Source organism: Onychostoma macrolepis, chromosome 08 (genome assembly GCF_012432095.1).
Source record: "Onychostoma macrolepis isolate SWU-2019 chromosome 08, ASM1243209v1, whole genome shotgun sequence".
In the NCBI taxonomy this organism is placed as follows: domain Eukaryota; kingdom Metazoa; phylum Chordata; class Actinopteri; order Cypriniformes; family Cyprinidae; genus Onychostoma; species Onychostoma macrolepis.
This window is the reverse complement of record NC_081162.1, coordinates 787,322-807,903: the sequence shown is the minus strand read 5'-3', so window position 1 is coordinate 807,903 and position 20,582 is coordinate 787,322. Positions and strand designations below refer to the sequence as shown.

At 36.8% G+C, this 20,582-nt stretch overlaps 2 protein-coding genes across 2 annotated transcripts; both read left to right on the top strand.

Moving 5' to 3' along the window:
- Positions 1-2,229: 2,229 nt before the first annotated feature.
- On the top strand, positions 2,230-9,322 carry parapinopsina (parapinopsin a). The gene is made up of 4 exons (XM_058785059.1): positions 2,230-2,569; positions 2,807-3,135; positions 6,811-7,053; positions 9,127-9,322. Exons 1-4 carry the CDS (start codon positions 2,230-2,232, stop codon positions 9,250-9,252), a joined length of 1,038 nt encoding a protein of 345 aa, XP_058641042.1. The 3' UTR covers positions 9,253-9,322.
- Positions 9,323-12,835: 3,513 nt separating this feature from the next.
- On the top strand, positions 12,836-18,756 carry selenok (selenoprotein K). Its single transcript, XM_058783809.1, has 5 exons — positions 12,836-12,942; positions 13,587-13,677; positions 18,021-18,098; positions 18,190-18,282; positions 18,373-18,756. Exons 1-5 carry the CDS (start codon positions 12,924-12,926, stop codon positions 18,374-18,376), a joined length of 285 nt encoding a protein of 94 aa, XP_058639792.1. The 5' UTR covers positions 12,836-12,923; the 3' UTR covers positions 18,377-18,756.
- Positions 18,757-20,582: the final 1,826 nt, after the last annotated feature.

Below are 20,582 nucleotides of genomic sequence, written 5' to 3'. Positions count from 1 at the left end.
TCCCCATCTCCGAGCGGCAAACTGCCATTAATAAAAAGAGAACCTCTTGCTGCCCGGCTGGTGGCTTTGAAAGCCATTCCCGGCATGTCAAGTCGGATTATAAAAATTATAGAATGAGGTTACTCACTTCAGTTGCAGACTGCCTTGTTTCAGAGGCATTACACAGACTTTGGTACAGGACAACGAGGAGCACATTGGCTCTCGTCTGGGGGGGTAGTGCCCTAGGCCCCTCTAAACTCCAATTTATCTGGCCGGAGTAACCAATCTCTCTCTTTTTACAGGTGAGCCACTTGAACAATGGATCGTAGGAGCACGTGGAACAGACCGTCGGGGAAGCTTGCAGGTAAGCAAACACAGGTAAGAGTTAGGTAAGTACACATAACATCTGCGAGACCAGACACTGAAATAGCGGTGTGTGCGCGATGATTTAGGGAGCCAGATAAGCAGTGACAGGTGCTGATAATTAGTAATCGGGTAATTGGGACCTTGTTAGCGTGGTGGATGGTGTGGTTGAATCCCTGACACCCATCAACACACTTTAAACTGATTCACAGGGCCTATGCAACTCTGTATGTGTTTCATAGAATTAAACGCTTGCCTAATCCTTTTTTTTTTACTCTGTGTAACTCAAATAGTGTGGGGACGTATACATATATGTTCTTTGACTGTCCAATCATGAGTAAATTTTGGGATAAGGTTTTTCTAATTGTTTCAGAGTTATGTGACAGGGTTATTCCTAGACATCCCAGTATTTGTTTGCTGAATGATGATTCTGATCTTGATTTAAATGCTTATCAGTGCAGTGTATTTCACATCGCACTAACTGCAGCCAAGTGGGTAATCTTTAAAATTTGGAATGAACCCACATTCCCGGCTGACAAAATGTGGCTTATAGATTTTAAAAATATTGCGCAGTTAGAACGTTCAACAGCAAGGATTAATAAAGCTGAAACAAGAACAATTAAGGTATGGACAGAATTTATTGAGAAACTTCCTTATAATAAATCTATAGACCAAATACAGTGAAAAATTAATAGGAGCAGTTGGTATTCCAAGTGTGCATAGATGTGGTGTGTCACCCCTATATATATATATATTTTTTTTTATGCAAAGCTTGGCTTGTATATAGTTATGTTTTCCATGTATGTTGGCTTTGTTCTACAATAAATAAACAATTAAAAATAATAATAAAAAAAGAATAAAAATTTAATTGGTATATCCCTTTCTACGAAAGCGCTTTTTGTAAATGAACCAACTCTATTAAATCAGCTTTATATTTCTTTGCAGCCTGATGAAACCTACCAATTCATGACCTCAAACATGCCTTGTTCACGACCTCAAGGTTAGATTATTGTAATACTTTATTGGGTGGTTGCTCTGTGTGCTTAATAAACAAACTCCAGCTGGTCCAAAATTCAGCAGATAGAGATGGCCACCAACTGGTGTGATTTTATTTAGGCATCATTATTCCTGGGCAGAGTTCCCATAGCTTCAGCTACTGACAGATAATACAAGTGACTGTGTATGTCACGGTTATATGTAGATAATTAATTACCCCACAAATTTCCTTCCCAGTTCTGCAGTGCTTAAAAAACAGACATCAATGAAATACACTAAATTTATCACAAAAAACAACAACAAAGCAACACACAGGAATGCTGGAGCCTATTTCTGCATCTTGGACTGAAGGCAGGGAAACACCGTGGGAACAGGCCATCACAAATTCACAAAGCATAAATGATTATAAAACACCACAGTAACCAGTATCCTAACTAACTGTTATGATTCAGAAGGTGGGCAAACTAGTCTGGATAGGGGATCTGGCCCCTGCGGGCCTTTGCATGGGCGTAGTTTACACATTGATTTTAATCTTATGAAAGAAAGGTTAGATTGCTTTTTCTCTAATGCAAGGCTCTTCGTACTAGGAAATGAACATCAGTGAAATGTCTTTAACTGTGATCTCATCAGTCAAGAAGGCTAGGAAGATGGTTTGATTCTGCAATCAAGCTGAGTGCATCATAGATTTCCAGGAACATAATCTGACAGAATTATTCCATTCACAATCCGGATCTAAGGATTTTCCCTGTAAGCCAGCAGACCATATTCAGACATAAAAAGGGGAGAAGAGCCCTTGCAACCCTCCTCAGACAGAGACTCTTTACGTCTCTGGCTAAAGCTAACAGTTTATGCCAGAGTTCTTGTATGTACTTGTATGAAGTTCAGTTCAAAATGGAGCCAACTAAGATGGCCATTATTGCATCAGAAAGCCTTATTTCAACCAGTGCAGTGAATGATACCATCATGCCAAGGATGGGCTACACTATTCTGGCAGTTATTATTGGTTTCTTCTCAGTTTTTGGCATCATATTGAACATGACTGTAATTGTGGTGACGTTGAAGCACAGGCAGCTACGGCAGCCGCTGAACTTCGCCCTGGTCAACCTAGCTGTGGCTGATCTTGGTTGTGCAACATTTGGTGGGCTGCCAACCATGGTGACCAATGCCATGGGGTACTTCAGCTTAGGCAGGGTGGGATGTGTGCTAGAAGGTTTTGCCGTGGCCTTCTTTGGTGAGTATCTATTCTGAACCTTTTTTATATATGTTTTATTGAATTTGATTGACCATGAATGACCTATGGTTAAATAGTTAGATGGATATTATTATTCACATTTGCAATTATATATTTTGTTTTCCCCTGCTGTCTACGTCCATGATCAGAATATACCCGCGATCCATTTTTGAGTCAGCACTGACCAGTTCAGGACTACTGATCTTGCTATAGGGGCACTTTTCTCTTAAAAAACAGGTATCGCTGGTCTGTGCTCGGTTGCGATAATTGCAGTTGAACGATGCGTGGTGGTCTGCAGACCAGTGGGTTCAGTCACCTTCCAGACGAGACATGCAGTTGCAGGAGTTGTTATCGCCTGGGTCTGGTCGTTCCTGTGGAACACTCCACCACTTTTTGGATGGGGTAGCTATGAGCTGGAGGGTGTGCAGACATCTTGTGCACCAGACTGGTACAGCAGAAATTTGGCCAACGTCTCCTACATCATGTGTTACTTTCTTCTGTGCTTTGCACTGCCTTTCATTGTCATTGTCATCTCCTACACTCGGCTCCTGTGGACCCTACGGCAGGTAGGAAACTCGAGAAAGCTACAAAGGACTAGGGAAGATTTCATGCTGATAGAGGCATGTAGAGGAAGTATTTGTCATTTTACATACCTGTATTTGCCTCTATCTGAGATTATGATATTATGGGATCATGGATAATTTCTCACTATTAACTACTTGCTTATTAGCATGCATATTGCTAACATATTGGCTGTTTATTAGTACTTATAAAGCACATATTAATGCCTTATTCTGCATGGCTATATTTTAGATCCCTTTATCCTACCCCATACCAAAATTTAACATCTACCTTAATAACTAGTAATGAACAGTAATTAGGAGTTTATTGAAGCAAATGTCATAATTAATAGTGAGAACTGGTCCCTAAAATAAAGTGTGACCGTTTTACATTTTTATTGCATAACTATCTTATCTGCCTTAACAATGGGACAGGCATTTCACATTGGAATCAAAAGCCTTTTTATTTTTCCTTTTTCTTTAAATTTTTTATTCACAACATTTTTAGCCTCTTCATGCCTCAGCATATTCAGTATACTGGACAAATTTACTACATTTTCCTATAATGAATGTTAAATTCCACTCCTGGAAGGCCACAGTCTTGTAGAGTTTAGTTGCAGCCCTGCTTTGACACACCTACTTATAATGTCAAACTAATTTAGCTAACCTTCTTTAGCTGGTTCAGATTTAATTAAGGTAAAGATGGAGCTGACCTCTTCAGTAGCGAAGCTGGATGTTCTTTGACAAACAGTTAAGTTTTGAGGGTGTTTCTACAAAAATCATTGTTCATACTGATTGGATGGATGGTTTTTTGTTTGCCTGCAAATGCCTTAAAAAATGTTTAATAAAAAGTTGCAAAATATATACAAAAATCCATATTTAAAAATTAAATTTAATAGATGAATTTTTCTGAAATGGTACATCTATTTCATGAAAATTTGATGATGATTTGTATTATTCAATAAATCCAAATATACGAAAAATATTATCCACCTTTTTCCTACGCCCCATGACATTTTAGGCAAATTATGGGAGTAACTTCCATTTACACTGTATTATACTGTAAACAAAAAGCAAAAGGTTCGCTCTATGAACCCAATAACAAGCATTTTCAAAAACTGGGTACAATGAGGTGACATTATTTTACTCACCCTTCAACCATCAATCATTAAAAGGACATTTAAAAGTTTAAAAGCATTAACAAATTAATTTAAACATACCATGAATAACTCCTAAAGATCCTCCTCTGTCAGCAGCAATATTACAGATGTGTTAAATATCATTATAGTAATATATGTCTATATTTCGTAACGGTTGCATTTTACAGCTGCCGTGAAAACAAACCTAGAAAGAGAGATGGAAGATTCTTAGTGCATTCCAAGGAATTTTTCATGGTTTATGTTGTAAATTAAATTGGAAAAGCAGACCACAAATGCATGTATGTTGTCTTTTTCATTTACAACCTGAATTCTGGAAATGTTGGGACGTTTTTTAAATTTGAATAAAATGAAAACTAAAAGACTTTAAAATCATGTGAGCCGATATTTTATTCACAATAGAACATAGAGAACATAACAAATATTTAAACTGAGAAATTTTACACTTTTATCCACTAAACGAGCACATTTCAAGTTTGATGCCTGCTACAGGTCTTAAAAAAGTTGGCACGGGGGCAACAAAGGGCTGAAAAAGCAAAAAACATGACATCAGGTCTGTAAGACCTTCTGAGAGTCTCTCAGAAGTAAAGATGGGCAGAGGCTCTCCAATCTGTGAAAGACTGTGTAAAAAGATTGTGGAATACTTTAAAAACAATGTTCCTCAACGTCAAATTGTAAAGGCTTTGCAAATCTCATCATCTACAGTGCACAACATCATCAAAGGTTTCAGAGAAACTGGAGAAATCTCTGTGCATAAGGGACAAGGCCGAAGACCTTCGTTGGAAGCCCATGGTCTTCGGTCCCTCAGACGACACTGCATCACTCATCGGCATGATTCTGTCATTGACGTTACTAAATGGGCCCAGGAATACTTCCAGAAACCACTGTAGAGAAACACAATCCACCGTGCCATCTGCAGATGCCAACTAAAGCTCTATCATGCAAAAAGGAAGCTATATGTGAACATGGTCCAGAAGCGCCGTCGTGTCCTGTGGGCCAAGACTCATTTAAAATGGACTGTTTCAAAGTGTTCTATGGTCAGACGAGTCCAAATTTGACATTCTTGTTGGAAATCACAGACGATTTTGTCCTCCGGGCTAAAGAGGAGGGAGACCTTCCAGCACGTCATCAGCATTCAGTTCAAAAGCCAGCATCTCTGATGGTATGGGGGTGCATAAGTGCATACGGTACGGGCAGCTTGCATGTTTTGGAAGGCACTATGAATGCTGGAAGGTATATAAAGGTTTTAGAGCAACATATGCTCCCCTCCAAGATGACGTGTATTTCAGGGAAGGCCATGTGCATTTCAGCAGGACAATGCAAAACCACATACTGCAGCTATTACAACAGCATGGCTTTGTAGTAGAAGAGTCCGGGTGCTGAATTAGTCTGCCTGCAGTCCAGATCTTTTACCTATAGAGAACATTTGGTGCATCATTAAATGAAAAATATGTCAAAGACGACCACAAACTCTTCAGCAGCTGGAAACCTATATCAGGCAAGAATGGGACCAAATTCCAACACCAAACCTCCAGAAACTCATAACCTCGATGCCCAGACGTCTTCAAACTGTTTTGAATCATTCTCAGTATTAAAGAATAGCAGAGTCCACACCACACCGATAACGATAAAGGCACAGAGAAACGATATTGTTGGAATCACTTTCAGAACAATTTTTTTCCAACTGATGAACAATACAAACATTGACAGCCAATCAGAATCCATCCTGCTATAATGAGCTGCAGAATTTAAAGCGGCAGACGGGCGAGCACTTATAATAAACAGACAATATCGTTCGCTGGTGTGGACGCTAATATCGTTATCTTTATAGTTATCTTTAGGAGATGCAACACCATGGTAAACATGTCCCCGTCCCAACTATTTTGAGACCTGTAGCAGGCATCAAATTTGAAATGAGCTCATTTTGTGCATAAAATTGTAAAATTTCTCAGTTTAAACATTTGTTATGTTCTCTATGTTCTATTGTGAATAAAATATTGACTCATGTGATTTGAAATTCTTTTAGTTTTCATTTTATTCAAATAAAAAAAAAAACATCCCAACATTTCTGGAATTCAGGTTGTACTTACAGCAAAATAAAAAGATAACATGAATAATCAGGAGCTATTCTATAGATATTGTTGTTATATCATGCCACATTAATATACCAAACGTAACATTATTCTCCTGACTTCTGAAAACCGTAAATGAATGAAAATTTACAGTCCATTCAGTCAAAATGAAGGATAAGGATTATTTATAGTTTAATCTTCTGATTTGAAATTGTTGCAGTCTTTTTAAACAGAACTTCCCAACAGGAAGTGCCTCCCATTATTTAAAAGACAGTAGGCTCGTTAGGAAAAAGGTGGATACAATTCTCTAAAAAAAAGGTCGATATGTTTTGCTATTTAATAAGTAAAGAATGCTATTTAATATTTTTAAACTTCAGTTTTTAAGTAAACTTTAGATTTGTAACTGTTCTGTCTCTGGATTCAGGAGGTTCGCATGTTTGTTTTACCTACAGGTGACCAAACTGAAAATGTCAGAGGGAGGAAGCACTGCCAGGGCAGAGACCCAGGTGGCCTGTATGGTGGTTGTCATGGTGATGGCCTTCCTGCTCACCTGGCTGCCCTATGCTGCATTTGCACTGTCTGTGATCTTAGACCCGAACCTTTACATTGACCCGGTGATCGCCACCGTCCCCGTGTATCTGGCCAAGAGCAGCACAGTTTTCAACCCCATAATCTACATATTCATGAACAGACAGGTGAGTCAGTACCTTCTAGAATGGTGGATTTCCAGTCCTGGTTTTGGGTAAACAAAACACTGCATATTCTCATTCAGATCATCAGCTTGTTAAGAGAGAGATGTTCATGAGCTGAACTGAGCATGTCAGATAAGAGATACATACAAAATGTGTGGTGGCATGTGTCCCTGGGACCAACACCAACATCTTGTGTCTAAAAATTTAGCAGGGTTTCTTGATTATTGATATCAAATATTTGTGTGAAACATGAAAATATCACATTTCATACGATCTTAATTTAGATTAGATAGATTTAGATCTTTAGATCTTTAGATTTAGATCTTTAATTTAGAGTCAAGTCAAGTCACCTTTATTTATATAGCGCTTTTAACAATACAGATTGTGTCAAAGCACTTAACAGTATCAAATTGGAGGATTGAGTGTCAGTAATGTATAATGATAAGATTAAACACTCAATTTTCAATTAAAGGCATTTCATTATTGAATTCAGAGATGTCATTGTCTAGCTCAGTTTAATTTAAATAGTATCTGCAATCAAATCGGCGATAATCGCTAGAAATTAAGTGTCCCCAACTGAGCAAGCCAGAGGCGACAGCGGCAAGGAACCAAAACTCCCTCTGAGACAGAATGGAGAAAAAAACCTTGGGAGAAACCAGGCTCAGTCGGGGGGCCAGTTCTCCTCTGACCAGACGAAACCCGCAGTTCAAAAGTTTATATTTCTATTTTAATTTTGTTGCAATTTCGGTCCCACTTTATATTAGGTGGCCTTAACTACTATGTACGTACATTTAAATTAATAATTTTATACAATGCACTTATTGTGTACATACATGTTTTTACATTGTATGTATAATATTAATACCTAGGCTATATGTAATTACATCTGTAATTAATTTGTAATTACATTTATAATTACACTGTTGACCCATCCCATAAAACCTTAACCCACCCTTAAACCTACCCAAACCATCAAACCTGTCCCTAACCTTACCCGTATCCCACCTCAATATCAGCAGAAGTGTTTTGCAATACAATATGAACACAATAAGTACATTGTACTTATTTTTTGATGTAAGTACATAGTAGTTAAGGCCACCTAATATAAAGTGTGACCGCAATTTCTAACAATAGTAGTATTATGTAGTTAGGTATTTTATTATATTTTAGTTATTTTGTTATATATTTTTTTTTTTTGTTTTATTGTATTTAATGTAGAGTCAGATATGACCTGGATATTTCATTGTGAAAATCAATTACATTATTCACTTAAACATTCATGAGGATTCCTCAAAACCATGCTCAGTGTCGCAATAAACCTTAAATACACTATATTGCCAAAAGTATTGGGACACCCCCTTGTAATGAACAGGTTTGACTACTTTAGTAATTTCCATGAGTACAAATCTTAATGTTTAAACATATAATGATATTCTTGGGAATTGTATGCTTCTAATTTTAAAGCAACAGTTTGGACAGGACCCTTTTCTATTCTAACATGACAATGCGTATAAGTGTGTATAAGGCAAGGTTCAAAAAGAAATGATTGATTTAGTCAGTGTGGAAGAACTTGACTGGTCTGCAGAAAGCCGAGTCCTAATCCAAGCTGAACACCTCTGCTGTGACTTTAAATGCAGATCTTGAGCCAAAAACTCTTTACCAAACACCAATTACTTGTACATATGGGATACAGTCATTTTAGACACTTCCAAAACTGTTGCAACAGAGATGGAAATACAATTTTTAAATACATGAGTTATGTTTCATCTTTGTTGCCACAGTTTTGGAAGTGCCTTTTTCTGTTCTAAAGAAGGGGGTGCCAATACGTTTGTCCGTATAGTGTATGTACAAGTCATTGGTGAGAAAAGAAAAGGGTCCTGTCCAAACTGTTGCTATAAAATTAGAAGCACACAATTCCCTAGAATATCATTATGCTTAAACATTAAGATTTGTACTCATGGAAATTACTAAAGTAGTCAAACCTGTTCATTAGAAGGGGGTGTCCCTATACTTCTGGCAATATAGTGTATGATCAATGATTGATTGATATGACCCAAAACCCTTTTTCTGAATCAGTTCAGAGAGCATGCTGTGCCGTTCCTACTCTGTGGCAGAAACCTGTGGGCCACTGAGCCGGCAGAATCAGAAGAAGAGACCACGATATCATCTGTCAGCAGGGGCAACAAGGTCTCTCCTTCATAACCACTTATATCACTTACTGCACATGTACAGAATGAAGGATGAGCCCCTTTTAATTAATAAAAAATATTGTTTCCCTGAATGTTTTCACCAAAACTGAACTTGTCTTGTCCATTACTGGCATGCTTGTGTCTGTTTTCTGTCTGTTTTGAGCAATTGCAAATCCAATTTGAACGCTGTGTAATCATATTATGGATAATATTCCCCCACCATATGTGAAGATTTGTGAGGGCCTGTGCATTCAGCTGATTAAATGGAGGCTTGCTTATTAGCAGCATCTTTAGATGATGGACTGATTAATTCTGTGCTCAGCTCTGATCCCACACCACAGAAGCACATGTCAGGAATCAGCTTTTTTCCATAATGAAGTAGCCCTTCTACCCATCCAATGTCTAATAAATAAATATATATATATATATATATATATATATATATATATATATAGTGTCGTGAAATTTTTTTTGCCCCCTTTCTGTATTTTTATTTTTATTTTTTTTTTTGTTTGCATATTTGTCACACTTAAAAGATTCAGATCATCAAACAAATTTTAATATTACACAAAGATAATGCAAGTAAATACAAAATGCAGTTTTTAAATGATGATTTCATTTATTAAGGGAAAAAAGCTGTCCAAACCAACCTGGTCTTACGTGAAAAATTAATTCACGTAATTAATTCATAATTCAATTAATTAATCTGGCGTAAAACCAACACAGCATAAAAAGAACATCATACCAACAGTCAAACGTGGTGGTAGTGTGATGGTCTGAGGCTTTGCAGCTTCAGAACCTGGATGACTTGCCACAACTGATGGAACCATGAATTCTGCACTCTATCAGAAAATCCTGAAGGAGAATGTCCAGCCATCTGTTCGTGACCTCAAGCTGAAGCGAACTTGGGTTCTGCAGCAGGACAATGATTCCAAACACAGCAGCAAGTCCACCTCTGAATGTCTCAAGAAAAACAAAATTAAGGTTTTGGAGTGGCCAAATCAAAATCCAGACTTAAATCCAATTGAAATGCTGTGGCATGACCTTAAACAGTCCATTCATGCTCGAAAACCCTCCAATGTGGCTGAATTAAAACATTCTGCAAAGAAGAGTGGGCCAAAATTCCTCCACAGCGAAAGACTCATTGCCAGTTTTATATACACACACATTTATACACAGGTTTGTTTATATATATATATATATATATATATATATATATATATATATATATAAACCTTGCTACGTGTACTGTGTTAGGCTAACCGAGACTTGCCATAGCACTTGCATTTTATTGCTCTTTTGTTGGTTTTGATTGCTTTTGATTGATTATCCTCATTTGAATAAAAGCGTCTGCTAAATGACTAAATTAAATTATATATATATATATATATATATATATATATATACATACATACATACAATTTGAATATATATTTTAAATCTGAATGTAAAATATAATTATAAATCCTTAATTTTAATTTAAATATGTAATCATGAATTGTGACAAACAAGAAAGTTTCACTAATCTTAATAAAGAAAAGTCAGAGTACAGCAAATTACAGAAGCCCTGAATCACAAAGGGAAGTGTATTAATGCCTTGAGTTTATTTCCTAAAAAATTACTTTCTCTTTTTCTGTAATTTTTTTTTTTTTAATCAGTAAAAAACATTTTCTCAAATAAATAAATAAATGAATGAATGTCCTTTAACTTTAACAATTTTTGCATTGTCCTTTAACAATAAAACAAAAAGCTAAATTCACGTACAGTACCAAAAGTGACCACCAGATGCCACTATCAGTATGCTGACAAAGGCTAGGAACATGTTTTCTCACATTGGTTATATTGTTACAGTGGCACCTGTACAGGGGTGGGATATATTAGGCAGCAAGTCCAGTCCAATCACACAGAAGAGCTACTGTAACACAAATCGTAGAAAAGTATAATGCTGGCCATTATAGAAAGGTGCATAGCAGACCTGTCAAGAGTGCCTATGACCCCTGTCCACCATCGAAAGCACCTACAATGTTCACATGAGCATCAGAACTAGACCATAGAGCAATGGCAGAGGATTGCCTGGTCTGATCAATTATGTTTTCTTTTAGATCACTCCAAAAATGTTTCAGGAATAGTTTAAGGAACATGACAAAGAGTTCAAGGTGTTGCCTTGTTTTTATTTTCCTTAAATCTGAATGAGCATCTATGGGATGTGCTGGATCAACAAATCCGATCCACTGAGCCACTAATCTTCTCGTTCAGAGGTCTGGTAGAGTCCATGCCTTGATGCATGAGGGGAACCTAGACATATCCTAGACAATTTAGCGGTTTTAATTTAATAGGCTGTGTGACCGTTTTTGTGACAAATCAGGACATAGATGTGTATAATGACAAGGGTATGGCAGGTATTACAAGGAGAAGGTGACTTTTCAGGACATTACCCCATGTCCCCACTTTTCAAAACGCTCATAAATCACACAGAATGGAGTGTATTGAAAATCTGAAATAGCAGAAAGTCTCCTGTAAGGGGTAGGTTTAGGTGTAGGGTTGGTGCAGGACAATAGCACATACAGTTTGTACAGTATAAAAACCATTACGCCTATGGGATGTCCTCACTTTTCACAAAAACAAACGTGTGTGTGTCTGTGTTGGTTTCTATGGGAATAGTAATACCAGTCATTGTGGGGACATTTGTTTTTAAAACAGGTTATAAATCATACAGAATTACGTTTTTTTTTTTTTGAAAATCTAAAAATGCAGAAAGTTTAGTGTGAGGGGTAGGTTTAAGGGTAAGGGGATAGAAAATACAGTTTGTATTAAAAACTATTATCCCTATGGAATGAACCCTTAAAACATGGAAACCAGAAATTTTTAAGCAATTTGGTTTACGAAGACACAGGAAGTGTCCTCCTACGTTGTAAAACCAATATCATTATACACATTTGTGTCTAGAACTAGAACACACACACTCTACTGCAACACATTATTAGTTCAGTTCCTCTTTTTTTTTTTTTTTTTAGAACCAAAACTGCTTCTGACCGAAATTGTTTAAGTGAGCAGGGAAATATCTCGGAGATGTGGTCTGACTGTTTTTCTTTTTTCATTTTCATGTCCTTTAACAGGTGCAGATATCTCCCGCTCTGCAGGTGTCTCACTGGCCTCAACAGATAATGAAGGCTGCCTTCAGGTGCACAGGGTTCACTCTGCAGTCTCTTTATCTAAAACTGTGTCTTATTTCTTCTGCACTTTTAACTGTCAAGAAATGACATGAATGTGTTTTTAAGACAGTCTACACTTACAAAGAGCTTACCTTTAAAACCGTAAAGAAATGCAGACATGAACAGTGTGTTTTTTGTTTTTCTTCATGTCAAACAGTCTATACACTTATAAATATACAATTTAGTTAATAAGAAGACGAGGTTGATCTGTTTTTGCCACTTCGAAGGAGTCTAACATCAATATGGTTGAAAATAAAATCAAAATGCCACTACCAAATAAAATAAACAGCATCTGTTACAAAAGGTACAGTTTACAGCAACATTCTTTTGCAAAATATGATGGTTTAGCTAGATTAGTTCTATGAATAAGTTTAAATGGCCCTTCCTTAACTGTAAACAAACGTCGCCACCGAACAGACGCCAGTGCGCAGAACCGGAAAAGGAGCTTATTTCCGGTTAAACAACAGTGACGATGGTTTATGTATCAAATGGTAAGTGCTAAAAACAACTTTTGTTTTGTTAAGAAAAAGAATGTTATTTTTGCTGATAAACCTGCACCATTCTTATTATATAAAATAAATTGTCATACATTACTAAATTATTATAATTTAGCGTTATTGTGTTAGTTTTACGCCAGCCAAGAGCTAATGCATCCAGTATTGTTGTTTTGTCTGTCACTCTGCCTAACATACATTTTTGATATAACACCTTATATTTGTATGACTTATCGATACGATCCGGTTAGACCCATAGATATATAGCTATGGTTAGACCAACATTTGTTTGTGTTACAATGATAATATCCGGGTAGGAATGATACGAAGGCTATAATGGTGAATATACACAGCTCCTCCTGAATATTAATTAAGTTAAATGAATCTGACGTTTGTCGTAATCTTTCTGGGTCGTCAGTTTACACATTCATGAGTCAGTTTGTTGATCCTTAAATACAACCTACGAACGCGATGTATTAAATATTCATAATAATAACGCTTTCTACATAGTAGGATTCGTAATTTTGCAGTAGTGGGCATATCAACAGACACGTTGTTCGTACAGTATAAGTCACATATTTAGTTTGGAGCTCATTTGGTGTGTTGTGTGATATCTTTGTCATGTTTTTCTCTCTGCTCAGGCCAGGTTCTGGACAGCAGGAGCCGGTCGCCGTGGAGCTTGTCTTTCCTGAGCGATCTCTTCTGGGGAGCCGTCGAGTTCATTGGCTTGTTGTAAGTTCATTTTGTGGGACGTTTTAAAACGCTTAACATACGTAAACAATTACCAGGGAAGCCCAAATTATTATCAAACCTTACTTGTAACAAACAGTAACTACTGTCAAAAGAACGAGCCCTTATTCCACAGATAAAGTGAATAATATTACGTTAAGCGTTTTCTCCCCCATAGAAGTCCATTATAAGTAAACAGCTTAACGTGGCTTAATGTACCTTAACAACAACCGGGGAAAACCAAACTTCTGTCCAAGTTTACTTATTATAAACACTTGCTGCTGTCAAAAGAACGAGCTATTTCCCCTTTCCCACTAATCAAAACAGCACAAACAGAGACGAGCAAAGAACAAGCAAAATAATCTGCTAATGGAGTAAGCTAAATAATCTTATTTCAAACAGAAAACAAGATTATTTTGCTTGTTTCAAGAAAGAAAAACCTTAATTTTGACTTGTTTTTTCTGAATACAAGACAATTTTTACTTGTCTAGTAAATCCTTCTTGATTTAAGAATTTGTAGATATTTTGGCTGAAACAAGACAAAAAATCTAAGAAAAGCATTTTTTTTTGCAGTGTGGGGCCCTTCAGAAGTTTTCACTTGTCCTTACATTTGTGGGGCTTTTTTGTCGTTTATAAACATATTAATGGCTAAAGTCTCATTTCACTGTGTTAAGCACAAACTGTGCTACAATATTATGCAATCAACATGTACATGTACTGAAATAAGGTCAGAAAACTCATACTAAACTTATATTCACAAGACCTTTGAGTATTGGATGTTGTACACTAGAAAGTTTGCAACAAAAAGATGTGAAAACCATTCTGTTCACTTATTCACAAAAAAAACAATATAGTGATTTAACTTTTGTAAGACACTTCTTGTTTTGGAAAGGCGACATGTGAGGGAGTGTCAATGGCCATAAATATTGATGCGCTTCACACCTGGGCATATAAAGATCCAACCCCCTAATGGGCCTATCAAAGTGGAGATGAGAGAGAATATTAGGAGGTGTTTTTTGGAATTTATTTACAAAGTATCAAAATATATTATCAAAATATAAATAATGAGTGTCAGAGGCTTATTTCTGAGCACGTTGTTGCACATCCTTGTGTCATTTTTGGAAACAGTTCTTCTGCAACTGATGAACATCACATGTCTGGCATGTGTCCTGTCTTTCACCATGCACTGCTTTAAAGCACACATATCCGGTAATGCAATTCCTAAGAAAAAGTAAATGCTTGTTAGCATATATTGTGTAGAGTATAATGCCAGTAGCACACATGCATAACACATAGGCAAATAATAAAAGTACTAACATATAGCCTACTTAAAATAAATACATAGAACAATGGTATTCGTAGTAAAACTGTGCTCAGTCTGCCCCAAAAACGGGGTTATTGCACATTTACCATCGTAAAACCATGCTAAATTTCCTAAGGAAAGAAAGAAACCATACTCACTCGTCAGAAACTATGTGCTGCACTGGAAGCAGTCGCTCTTCACAATGTTCATTTTCAGGATCACAATCTTTATTTCAAAGTGAAAGTTTGTTTTTCTCTGTATAGGACCGCCAGCTGATCGGCCGCACGTGTGCAGCGTGTTATGATCCAAACGCTCAGACAAATCAGTAAACTTGACCATGAACGCTCTGTTGTCCCATTGTTTGGGAGCGTTGACCCTGTTCGTGTGGCTCGCGTAGATTATTACCATATGAGTAGCGCTCTGCGTGAGATCATTAGAGATAATGAGCTGAGACATGAGAAAATTTACCTGCTTTCATGCTTATTAAAAAATTTAACTGAACAAAATTACAGTGTTACATGATTCCTTATAATGAACTTCTATGAGGAAGAGCGCTTAACGTGATGATATACACTTTATACACTGAATAAGAGCTTGTTCTTTTGACAGCAGCGAGTGTTTATTATAAGTAAACTTGGACAGAAGTTTGGTTTTCCCCGGTTGTTGTTAAGGTACGTTAAGCCACGGTAAGCTGTTTCCTTATAATGGACTTCTATGGGGGAGAAAACGCTTAACGTGATATTATTCACTTTATCTGTGGAATAAGGGCTCGTTCTTTTGACAGTAGTTAGTGTTTGTTACAAGTAAGGTTTGACAAAAATTTGGGTTTCTCTGGTCATTGTTTATGTACTTTAAGCCACGTTAAGCGTTTTAAAATGTCCCCATTTTGTTAGCATGTGTGTTTTTGTTTGGCCAGCTGGGACAGTAATGTTAGTTTCAGTTTTTATATTGCCTTGCCAACATGTTCACTGATCTCACCATAATGAAATGAACGAGACAATACTAGTTTTAGTAACTTATTATAACATATATTGAAAACATTTTCCACTACATGTCAAGTTTTTATTACACTTTTTTTTTTTGTTCTTTGCAAAAAGAAAAACCCTAACGAGCTGGAAATTGTGCAGTTAAAATGCAACTAAATTCATAAACACACTTTTGCTGGTAAACAATGGTTTAAAACATTACTGCCTGGTCTGTAGTTATCGATACATTAATATCCATGCTTCCAAGAGTCACAAGTCATTTCTGCAATTTTGATAAAACCTCAAAAAAGAGTCAGTGTAAAATCCCCACCACTAATACACAGACTGACAGTCTGTCTGGAACTTGATCTTAATTATCTAGTTCATAACACAAAGACTCTTTCCGCAGACTAGTGATGATACTGATACTGAACTTATATGGATTTTTAATAATACTGAATTTACTTTTTTTTTATTTTTTTTAAAGGATCAATAAGTATATGATGAATGTGTTCACTACAAATGAAGAGTAGACAACCCTGTTGTGAATGAAACATTCTTTCTTCATTTTCATTTTGAAGTCAAGATCAAACTGTATGTTCACTCAAGAGCTACACATATTGAAAGGTGAACAGTCATCAGTATGTGATTTTCTTTACAAAAACCTTGAGCATATTTTACTGAACTGTCCTGCTTTTAATGTTACTAGGAAAACATTTTATTCAGAAATAAGGGTGAATAAGGAACTGATAAGGATATACATAACTGTGTAAAGTTTTATAATGTGTGTCAAATAGTAAGCTGAAAGATTTTATATAGTTAATTTGCATAATGTGTTATTACAATTTCATATTTTTGCTGTAAATATAACTTTTGATGCTGATATGGCATTAAAGGAATAGTTTGCCTAAATTGAAAATTTCTGAAAATTTACTTACGCTCAGGCCATCCAAGATACAGATGAGGTTTTTTTGGTTTTTTTCTTCATGGGCAAATGTTTAGCAAACTGTTGCTTTAATAAATAAATGAATAAATGCAAGTTACAGTATTACGCCAGTAGGTGGTGATAAAACATTCAGAACAGATGCAATCCTACATGTCATTGCTTAAATATCTAACAGAAAACCAAACATAGACGTTTGCAAGGCCTTAAAGACGGGATCTACAAGAAATGACCATTCTGTCAGCTGGCCAGACGCTGTCTCACACTGATTTGAGAAATCATTCATGTCTGGAGCAGAAGTGCTGCAGGACGACACACTCTCAACTTTAACACACAAGCTGTGTCCGAAATCGTTCACTTATTCACTAATCTCTATATAGTGCATGGCAGTTGAGTGCACTTGTTGACTTGATGACTTTATATTGTAATTATACATACCTCCGCATCAGGTGCTTTGTGGTTTCATCGATGGTATATTAATAATTTGTTTTGTAATGCTTTCATGTTCATAGTCATTAAATGCTAGTAAAATACTGACAACAAAAGTAAACGCACATTAAAACATGTTCATAATTTTATGTATTTATTATTTTTAGTATCTTTAAACTCTCCCGAGCAGCGTTTAAGATGACCGTAGAGCGCCCTCGGACAACCGTTAATTTTACATCAGAATGAATACGCTACCTACAGGTGATTAACGAACATTTTTAAATTATCCACCAAATAATCATAATTTTTGTAAGTTAACGATGCCACCTGAGTAAATGAGTAAAATATTAAACTGAGTTAATGCCTACATAAGACATTTTAATATAAATAATGCATGATGTAAACGGCATCTCTCCTTCAAACTCGCTCTCTCCCGCTCTCTCTTCCAGCTCGCCTGTTCTCCCACTCACAATCAGAATGCATTGTGGGTAAAAAAGTAGTGAACGAATGTAGGGAATGAAGTCGTTCACTCAGAATTCGGTCAGCACTTTAAAATGGCTGGCACCTGATATAGTGCACTATATAGTGGGTAGGGAGCGGTTTTGCACACAGCTTTAGTGTTAGAGGTTTGCTCCGATCACTAGGAGCACTAGTACTAGTGATGATCGACCTGCCCGAGCTAATGATCTGTATAATGTCTCCACAGCTTCCAGACTCTCGTTCAGCCAGATCTGTCTAAAGATGGACACAGCAACACATCATCTCGCTTCAGTGATGGCAGAGGGTACATCTAAAACCCTACATCAGCAGAACCACTGCATTTTTAGTCATGACGTGATCAGGTTCTCTGTGTTTACACTGTGATGTTCTTGCAGTCCTCCTGGATTCCCTGGGCGCAGACGGATGGGTAGAATAAACCACGGTGCTGGTCCCACCCCTCCTCCTATGGGCGGAGGAGGATGAGGAAGGTTAGTAAGAGTGAAGAACCTGCAGAGAAACCTGACAAAAACTTACTGAGAGGAGTTCATCAGTAAAAACCGTCTGTCTGTCTTTTGCAGGTAAACGCCTGCACACCGATGCAGGCGCACAGGGGTGTGACACGCTGGTTTTAGACTGCATGCCGCTCAGATAGGGCTCCGTTGCAGACGCGCACTCAGTACGTCACACTCCTCTTCCTACGGCTGCCACTGCTGTCACGCAGTTTCTTGACGTTACTCTGGGAATTCCTTGTCTGAGGGTCCAGAGTGACTGATCATGGCAGCCAAACCCCAGCCGCCATTATAAAAAAGCCAACACACACGCGCACACACACACACACACACACACAATGTTATATAACGTCTCTCTCACTCTTTTTTTTTTTTAGTAATATCTTCTGAAAGATAAGTTGTAGTGGATGTTGTATGTACCCTTTACATCAATAAAGTAAGTTATAATGATGATCCTTTGTTCTGTCCAGACTCGATGCTGTTGTATCAGGGTTTCTAAAAATTTCAGTAATTTCTTTAGTGATTTTTATTATGCTCTATTCTGTTTAAATGAGCTTTTTATCTTTAGTCAGGAATAACATTAATTACAGACAACACAGTAAATTCTGTCAGTACTCTTCAGGTTACTGAATAATACTAATTATTTGAAAGAATATGAAATTATTAATTAAATGAATATTATTTCATTCACTATATGAACAAAAATATTGAGAGACCTGGGTTGTGTTTCCCAAAAGCATCGCAACCCTAAGTAGATCGTACAACCATTACCACCGATGGTCTCCGCGATCAACTTATCTTACGATGCTTTTGAGAAACAGCCCTGACTATTAGACAAACAGGGACTTAAATGATGTTGCATTCTAAATACATAGACATTATTGTTATGGTGTTGTTCCCCTCTTTGCAACTACAGTATAACATCTTCTGGGAAGGCTTTCCACACGTTTTGGGGGTAATTTTTGCCCATTCATTCACTAGAGTATTTGTGAGGTCAGTTCCAGTTCATCCTGAAGGTGTGGCTCTGTGCAGATCATTCAAGTTCTTCCAGACCAAACTCATCCAACTCTAGTCCAAATAGCCAATAAAAACATAACAGTAATCGAGTCCATCAATTAACATCCTTTGAAGTAAAAAGCTGCATGTTTGTAGAAAAAAAGCAAACTCATCAATACATTTTTAACTTCAACTATCTTATAAAGAGCAAAAAGCTTAACATATTAAGCTTAACAGAAGAAAATCAAGCAAATGTATTTATAGCACATTTATAAACAACAGGCCTTGCTTAAAGTGCTTTACAATAAAAACAAAAACATTAAAATCAACATTTAATATGACACAACAAACAGTTTATTCAAAAGAAAATGTGTAATTTTAGCAATTGATCTCAAATTAAAAAAAGGTACCTTTCACACTAATCTGTTTATTCAAATTTAGTGATGAATCCAAATTACCTCTAGATTCTTAACATGGTCATCAAGCTTTGAGGACAGGGAACCTAGCTGACCAGCAAAAGTAGGTGACAAAGGAGAACCTGCAATCAGAACCTCAAGACTTAAATGAAGAAAGTTGTTGGAGAGCCAGAGCTTAAAGTCAGTATAATGTTCATGTACTTTGTCCAAAGAACATGATTCATCTAGGCTCATGAGAACATAAAAATGAAGATCATTGGCATAAAAATGGTATGAAATACTGTAATTCTGAAAAATGGTGTTCCTAAGGAAGCATATACAAAGAGAACAGCAGTGGTCCCAAAATCGACCCCTGTGGGACGCCACATACTAAAGGAGCCAATGTGGAAGAAAAGTCTCCTAAATGCGCTGCAACTGTCCTTTAAATACGATGCAAACCACTGAAGGGCTGTGTTCTGGACACCAACCCAACACTCCAAGCAATTAAGAAGAAACTTATGGTCAATCGTATCGAAAGTTATGATCGAAGATCTAACAAAACTAAAACAGCATGTGATCCTGAATGTAAAGATAACAAAATATCGTTAGTAACCTTAAGTAGTGCAGATTTGGTGCTATGGAAGGTCCTAAAGCCCAACTGGAATGTATCTAAAATACCAAAAGTATTAAAATATGAAAAGAGTTGAGAAGCTGTGGGTTTGTTATGAACAAATCCATCATTACGATGTTTTTGGCTTGGCTTCTAGCTAAAATACAAGTCATTTATCCATGATATTGCTTTCTCCTAAAAGTTGTCTTGTCTGCATCAGGAAAGAAATATGCACAGATCCAGCACTGTTTACTAATTGCTCATTTTCTCACATTTGT

Coding starts and splice junctions, on each gene's coding strand:
- parapinopsina (XM_058785059.1), top strand. CDS start 2,230: ATGGAGCCAACTAAGATGGCCATTATTGCATCAGAAAGCCTTATTTCA. Junction 2,570..2,806: donor TTTTGCCGTGGCCTTCTTTG/GTGAGTATCTAT, acceptor CTTAAAAAACAG/GTATCGCTGGTCTGTGCTCG. Junction 7,054..9,126: donor ACATATTCATGAACAGACAG/GTGAGTCAGTAC, acceptor TTTCTGAATCAG/TTCAGAGAGCATGCTGTGCC.